This window comes from Hevea brasiliensis, chromosome 11 (assembly GCF_030052815.1).
Source record: "Hevea brasiliensis isolate MT/VB/25A 57/8 chromosome 11, ASM3005281v1, whole genome shotgun sequence".
Classification (NCBI taxonomy): Eukaryota; Viridiplantae; Streptophyta; class Magnoliopsida; order Malpighiales; family Euphorbiaceae; genus Hevea; species Hevea brasiliensis.
Window position 1 is genome coordinate 8,898,213 of NC_079503.1, and position 8,261 is coordinate 8,906,473.

The window sequence follows — 8,261 nt, forward strand, 5'->3', positions numbered from 1 at the left end:
TAGGCCACTAAAACTTAGTCCTTTTCAGACTCTAATTATTAAACTTCATAATTTAAATTTCACTAAATTTTTTAAACTAATTATACTTCCTAATTCCAATTGGACTTGGACTCTAACAAATATATTCATATGTAAGTGGAAAAGAAAGCTGGAGTTTCGCTATTTCAGGTGATTGGATCCGATAAGAAACTTGGCAAGTTTTTTCTTGGACGCCAAATATTCACAAAACAAGTCTTGGTGATAAAATCCAAAAGAGACCGTGAAAGGCAAATTAACTAGAGAAATTAAGGCTAGTAGCTAGGTATCAATAAGCACCCACTACCATACCTAAATCACGAACAATTATTACAAAATCAAATTTTCTAATATGCAATAAGCTTGCAACCCAAAACTTAACGCTCAAAAGCAAATTCAAGTTACAATAGTGTCCAACCTTATTGTATAATATAATAGGCTAATAGCCATATGCTATTAAACACATTATATTGAGTGCAGGATGAGTTGAGCTCCATGTTGTGGGTAAAGAGTTATGCGACGACAAGGAGTATGAGAGTAAGAGGGGGAAACCTCGAACCAGAAATGTTGTAGAATCAATGCTAGAGCCATCTTTGCTTCTATAGTAGCAAAATTTTGGCCTAGGCAAATTCTAGGCCCCCAACCAAACGGATAGAATGCCTTTTGATTCTTTGATGCATTTGAAACCCCTTCAGCGAATCTCTCTGGTCTGAATTCTTCCACATTTTCTCCCCAGTAATCAGGATCATGATGAACAGACAATATGGGCAACAAAATCTCAACGCCTGCTGGAATGGACATTCCTTTTATGTTGGTTTCTCGGAAAGTGTGTCGAAACAGAACAGTTTCCGGTGGATATAATCTCAACACCTCATTTAGTATCATTGAAACCTGCAAATGGACATCATAAGTTAAATGAAGATGAACTGATAAAACATGGGAAATTGGGTTTTAAGAAACAAGTACTCACAATTTTGAGCCGGTTTAGATCATTGATTTCTGGTGTTCTCTTGCCACAAACCTGTAAAACCTCCACTCTGGCGTTTTCTTGCCAGTTTGGATTCATAGATAAAAGGATCAATGTCCATGTAAGCCAATTTGCCGTGATCTCTTGACCAGCAAAGTAGAGCAGCTTGCATTCCTCTATTATATCCTCAATTGTTATGTCATTTTCAGACTGCTCTTTGCACTGTAGTAGCAAGTCTAGCAAGTCTACATTGCTGGACTTGGCCTGCTCTTTCCTGTGGATCATATCCCGTAATGTTGTTTTGATCTCCTTGTCTATAGCATATCTCCTCTTGTTCTTTTTAGTGGGTATAAATCTATATGGAGCAGAACAAAATTGATTAGATTTCTAAAGGAAAATTGGTAGTTAAACTTGACTTGCAAGATAAGGAATTCAGTTCACCTTAAACCAGGAAAGTAAATGGAGTGATGAGCTTCGAGGGCCAAAAGAACTTGCTCTTCTTGAAGTTGAAATATTTTCTTTCCCTTTTTGTAGCTGCTTCCAAAGGCAGTTTGAGCGATTACATCACCGGCAAGAATATGAAATTCTGGTTTAACATCCAATTCACACCATCCTTGAGCGCTCGTTAACTGGTTCCACCGATGAATCAGATCACAACAACTCCTTGAAAATGCTGGGATCATACCCTGCTTATAAGGACTTATCAGTGATCAGTGTCTAAATGGCCAAATCAGTTTCCAATGCTAAAGAAGGGTGCAAAGATTGGTGTTGACTGTACCTTTAGTTTCTCGAGATGGAAAGCTGGTGTTATCAGTTTTCTGCGTTTGGCCCATTTTTCTCCTTCCAAGGTTGAGACTCCTAGTTGTAAAAGATCCACAAGGGGATTCAACGGTGGCTTTACAAAGTGACCACACTTATCTGTTAACACCCACCTGATCAGCTCTGGCTCCGCCAGCATCAGCCTTGGTCTTGTTCCAAACCAACTCATAGAGACCTTCCCTGTTTCCACAATATCATATTATTAGCCAGCAACAGGAAATTAACTAAAACAGAACCCAATAAGTCCAATATATTTGTCCCAAGATTGAGAATCCCAATTTTAGGTAACCCCACAATTGGGATAGATAAATAAACATCCATTTTGTACAGGTTATCTTAGCTGCATACCATAATTTTTCACCATTGCATCAAAGAATGGGAATACACGTGGAATAATTGGGTCATTTAGAGAGATGGGTTTGGTCTCTGCTTCCATGTTGCACCTTGTAATTTCTTTCCTGTCACCATGGATAAGCTTGTAAGAGGTGCCTCTGATCCCTTGCCTCCTCAAATGCTTCTCTATGCTTTTTGGCTTCAACCAAATAACATAGGCTATTTTTATTAGAGCATAGAGAGTTAACAATACAGAAGAGAAGAACAGTGTTTGGAAAATAGAGACCTCCATTTTTCCTTTGCTACAAACTGCTAATTGAGCTTGTTGGAGGAAATGAGACCCAAGAGGTGATGAATTTATAGGGCTTACCAGTTAGTATTTGAGTTTTGACAATTTTGATTCTTCGTTTTAAAAAATGTTAACCGTATAAAATCTCTTACCACTAATCACTACATTGGAAGCATCTTCCCAATTAGGATGATTGGGGACCAAGAATGACTATAGGGTGAATAGGGTCTGGGAAAGAAATTTCCCTGGAGCACTTATTAAAAAAATCTTCTTAATAATCAACTGATTCATGAGTCATGACCTTCTTTTGGGCTGGATAAAAGCCGAATGTTTGGACATTTTGGCAAAAAATTTACTGCGCCTTGAAATGGCAATGCTAATTTGGATCTTTGCTCTTGCCTCCTCGTGCCAAAGTTCCACTCAGCCAATAGCTAGGAGGTGTTGTATTCGTGGGAATCAAGGCAATAAGAAAAATCTGTCCCTTTGTTTTTTTAATATATAGAACAGCATATAATCAAGTTGACTTCTTTTCAAAAAAGAATATATAAAATAATAACAATGTTGACTTATGAAAGAAAGGGAAACAAAAGGACATAAAAATATGACCTACCTAATTGAAAATTCTACCTTGCCGCCAAAGCCTACGTGACATGATTTTCAACTGAAAATTCTGCCTTGCTGCCCAAGCCTACGTGACATGGTGCCTTTATATATATATATATATATATATATATATATATATATATATATCTCCAAGCTTTCTTGCCTGTGCGCATGCTCTTTTTTTTTTTTTTTTTTTAATTATGTTTTCTTGTGTCTCAACCTTAACTATCCTCTAAGCTTATATCGCCATCTTTTTATTTTTACTATAAAGTAAAAATAAAAATAAAAAAACATGTTTAGTAAATATGTGAATTTTTTAAAAACTTTTATGACATTAATTAGTCTATAAAATATACAATGATAATTGTAATGATGGACCGGCAACGATAATGGTAATAATAAAATAGTGATAGTGTTATCGATGGTGATTATTATAACAATAGTAGTAAAAATTGTACAAGGTGGGAGGTGGAGTTATAGTGGTGATGATAGTAACAATAACAATGGTAGTGGTGGAGTTTGAGGAATGATGGTGATAATGAAATGTAAATCTCTTTGTATTTTTTTTTATTAAAATGTAAATTCTTTTTGCTTCCCATAAAACAATTTTCTTGCTTTAAAATATCAAATTTTAATGTGCAAATAAATGGTAATTTTTAATTTAAAATAAAAAAGTTGATTTTAGTATTGAACCAAAACGCTACTTAAGATTTTCCCAAAGGAAATATCCCCATGGAAGATAGGTAAACACATAGGACCACAGTAATATTCCATTGTCGCGTAAGCTCGATGTGCTCCTGCCAAGTTAATGCAACCATTTATTTCTAAGACTACTTCAGAATTTTTTTTATATGAAAGATTTTTAAATAAGAGAATATAAATTGTTGACCCCATAAGCTCAAAGGAGCATAGATTTTAATGATATTAAAACTCAACTAGAATCAAACTAACCTTGTTTGAAGTATTGTGCTTCTCAAAGAACAAAGAAAAAGACTCAAAGAATTCATGATGGATTCGTGCTTTTAAAGAAAGGATGACATTTTAAGATAGCACAGGACGAATCAAAGGAGATAAAGGAAGAAAAGGTTACCTTCCAAAGCTGCGTTGAAAATCAAATTTGAAGGTACATGTAGTATAGAAGTTAGTTTTAACTTTTAGGATTACTTGTGAAAATAATTGAGGAGTAGAAGCCAATGATACTTATTTTTAATCTCTCAATTATTTTTTTTTAAATATCATCAATGGCTTAAAAGCATTTGATTATAATTTGGTGTAAAGTTTTAAAGTTTTCAAAGTTATGCAGAAAAGTTTTCCTGGTATGCTAACTGATTTGCTACTTATTTTAGTATGCTAATTGATTTGCTACTTTTTTTGGTATGCTAACTGTCTCAACTCTGCACAACATCGCAGAAAAAGACAAAATAATGGCTATTTTCTTGAAATTTGAAATTGTAACATTCAAATGAGTTCTCAAACGGTCAGAAACATTCTAAAGCTATAAATACACCTATCCTTGGCCATTTTACACTTAATGAAAGTCTCTCTATTGTTCCTAACATTTTAAGATCATTAAAGCTTTCATTCAAAGTGCTCAAATTGTTTTTATTGCTCATCATTGGCTTACCTACTCATCTCTTCTTTATAGATTCTGTTGTATTGAGTGAGATTGAGTTTTAAACACTTTCTTATCATTTATGAGAGGTCATTCAAGCACCTATTGAAGCTTGATTGTAAAAAGTGTTTAGGATAACACTTGTTAGAAGTGTGAAGTTACTTGTAAAAGCTTTGGTGAGAAGATTTGTAAAGGGCTTTTGTCTCTTGCCTTTAAAAGAGAAGATTAGTGGAGTGAAGACTCAAAGTGGGATCTTTGAGAGAGTGGATGTAGGCTAGTTGAGCCGACCCACTATAAAAATTCAGTGTTCAATTTTCTCAACCCTTACTCTTTACATTTATGCGTTTTAACTTTCTGATTAAAGTGTTTTTGCTGATATGAAAATTGATACTGTTTATTGTTAACCTTGCTGCAAACTGAGAAAATTGATTTACTGTTGAATCTGCTGATATCTGATATAATTTGCTTATTGCTATATCTACTGTCAACTAATATATTTGGTGTACTGCTCTGTTTACTGTGTTGTGATCTTATTCAAATTATTAAAATTTTCACTGAATGCCAACAGATTCTGTTATATCAATATACAGAATGCTTGTGAGCCAACCTTATATCAACTTATCAATTGAGCAGTATTGCAAATACTTCACAGTAGAAAATTAGGTTGAACCAAGCTGTAATTTTTCAAAGGTTTTGTGCAAGAACCGAAAAATTGTTTTTAAAGTCCAATTCACCCCCCTCTATATTTTGGGACATTAATTTGGTATTAGAGCTTATCTCTCTTGCTTGAGGATTAAACACCTTAGAGTGATCCATACATATGGCTGGTTCATCTAGAAACTCGGTTGGTATACCTGCTTCCTTAGCTGAAGGTTATTCAATCACTAGACCACCACTTTTTAATGGCACAAATTACTCTTTTTGGAAAACTAGAATGAGAAAATTTATACAATCTGTTGATATTGATTCTTGGATAATAATTAAAGATGGTCCTTATATTCCTTATAAAACTAGTGAGGGAATTGTGCAAATTCCTAAAGCTGAAGTTGAATTTGATGATAATGATTGGAAAAAATTTCTACAAATGCCAAAGCTATTAACATTCTTCATTGTGCTCTTGATATTAATGAGTATAATCGTATTTCAAGGTGTCAAACTGTAAAAGAAATATGGGACAAATTAGAAGTCACATATGAAGGAACCAATATGGTGAAAAAGTCAAAGGCAAACCTCCTCATCCGTGATTATGAGTTATTTGAGATGAAACCTGGTGAAATTATTACTAAAATGAGTACCAGATTTACAGATCTTGTTAACCTTCTTAAAGCTCTGGGAAAGAGATTTGCGGAACAAGAACTTGTAAAGAAAATTTTGAGGTCTCTTCCAAAGTCATGGGAAGCAAAGACCACTGTTATTCAAGACACCAAGGATTTCAGAAAGTACACCTATGATGAACTAATTGGTTCTCTCATTGCACATAAGATGATCTATAAGAAAGATGAGAAAGAAGGTGATCAAAAGAAAAAGAAAGGTATAGCCTTCATATCCGAAAAGGTAGATGAGAAAAAGAAAAGTGTTACTTTCAAAGCTAGTTCAAGTGATGATTCAAGTGCTTCAAGTGATGATGATGAAGATATGGTTATGATAGTCAAGAGATTCAAAAGAGCATTTAGAAAAGGTGGAAGCAAATACAAGAAGTTCACAAAGAAATATGCTCCAAAGACTCCAAATCATTCAAGTGAAATAGTTTATTATGAGTGTAACAAACCAGGCTACATTAAGCCAAAGTGTCCTTCATTGAAGAAGAAAAACAAGTTTAGAAAGGATAAAAGTAAAAAAGGCAATGGCAGCAACATGGAGTGATAGTGACTCTTCATCAAATGATGAAACAAGTGACAAAGATGTTGCAAATACTTGTATGATGGCAATTGAAGAAAAAGGTGAAAGCTCGCACATTGAAGATAGTGAAAATGAGGTTAATCTTGAACCTTCTGATATTGATGAGTTAGAACTTGTATTTGTAAAGACATATGATAAATATAGATCTTTTAAAAAGAAATGCAAAATTTTTATACATGAAAATTGTGCTTTAATATAAGAAAATATTTCTTTGAGTATGGCTTCAAAGGAAAATGAATTTTATAAATCTCAAATGAAATTGTTTAAGGAAGTTAATGATGAGCTTCAAAGATCAAAAGAAGTGTGTGAACAACTTCTTGAGAAAAATAGAATTCTTGAAGCAAAAGTTGAATCTCTAACAAGAAATTTAACTAAATTCACAAAAGGAAAAGAAACACTCGATATACTTCTTGAAAATCAAAGATCCACAAATGAAAAATTTGGAATTGGTTATGATGGATTTATGAAATATGGAAAATACAAACATTATTTTGTTAAAGCTTCATCTTCTTCTCAACCAAATATTACATGCTTTTATTGTAATCATAAAGGTCATATGATTAATGCTTGTCCTATTAGGAAAGGAGCCTTTAAGGCAAAGAAAGTATGGGTGCCTAAAGGAACCCTACCAAATATTACTAACATACAAGGACCCAAAGTTGCTTTGGTGCCTAAAGACAATTAACTGATTTCAGGTCTGCCTAAGGAGTATGCTGGAAACAGAACACTGGTACATAGATAGTGGCTGCTCTAAGCACATGACAGGAAATAAAGGCAAATTCTCCTCTCTTACTTTAAAAGAAGAAGGTTATGTCAAATTTGGTGATAAAAGTAAAGCTAAAATTATTGGATGTGGAACTATTAGTAAAAATCCTTGCATTGAGAATGTTGCATTAGTATAAGGATTAAAATATAATCTTTTAAGTGTTAGTCAACTGAGTGATAATGGTTTTAAAAGTCATTTTTACTTCTACACATTGTGAGATTCATGGAAATAATGTTATGTTTGCTGGTGCTAGAATAGATAATATTTACCTACTTGATTTAACAAGTCTTGAAGAAAATTGTGAAACGTGCTTTATGACTTCGGATGATAATGCATGGTTGTGGCATAGAAAATTAGGACATGCTAGCATGAGTACACTTGCTAAACTTTCTAGAAGAAATCTTGTTAGAGGCCTTCCAAAGCTAAGATTTGAAAAAGAGTTTCAATGCAAAGCATGTGCACTTGGTAAGCATACAAAATCTTCCTTTAAATCAAAAAATGTTGTAACTACATCTAGACCATTGGAGTTATTACATCTTGATCTTTTTGGTCCAATCACACCTAGAAGTTTAGGAGGCAAGGCATATACATTTGTAATTGTTGATTATTTTTCAAGATTCACATGGACTTTCTTTCTTACTCATAAAGATGAAACCTTTGATATATTTGAAGCTTTTTGCAAAAGAATTCAAAATGAAAAAGGCTATTGCATTACATTTTTGAGGAGTGATAATGGAAAAGAATTTGAAAATAGTTTGTTTGAAGATTTCTGTTCTCAAAATGGTATTTATCATATATTTTCAGCTCCTAGAACTCCACAACAAAATGGAGTTGTTGAAAGGAAAAAAAGATCTTTGCAAGAAATGGAAAGAACAATGCTAAATGAAAACAGTTTACCAAAATGTTTCTGGGCAGAAGCTGTAAATATAGCATGCTACATTTTGAACAGAGTCTCTAT

General features: G+C 33.5%; 1 protein-coding gene across 1 annotated transcript; it reads right to left on the reverse strand.

Annotated features, from left to right (window-relative positions):
• Positions 1-260: 260 nt before the first annotated feature.
• LOC110662235 (cytochrome P450 CYP72A616) lies at positions 261-2,657 on the reverse strand. The gene is made up of 5 exons (XM_021821148.2): positions 2,150-2,657; positions 1,761-1,981; positions 1,424-1,668; positions 986-1,337; positions 261-906 (listed from the first exon to the last, which is right to left on the reverse strand). The coding sequence occupies exons 1-5, from the start codon at positions 2,424-2,426 to the stop codon at positions 481-483; spliced, it is 1,521 nt and encodes a 506-aa protein (XP_021676840.2). The 5' UTR covers positions 2,427-2,657; the 3' UTR covers positions 261-480.
• Between the last annotated feature and the right edge of the window lie 5,604 nt (positions 2,658-8,261).

Coding starts and splice junctions, on each gene's coding strand:
- LOC110662235 (XM_021821148.2), bottom strand. CDS start 2,426: ATGGAGGTCTCTATTTTCCAAACACTGTTCTTCTCTTCTGTATTGTTA. Junction 1,982..2,149: donor TGCAATGGTGAAAAATTATG/GTATGCAGCTAA, acceptor TTGTGGAAACAG/GGAAGGTCTCTATGAGTTGG. Junction 907..985: donor ATCTAAACCGGCTCAAAATT/GTGAGTACTTGT, acceptor GTCCATTTGCAG/GTTTCAATGATACTAAATGA.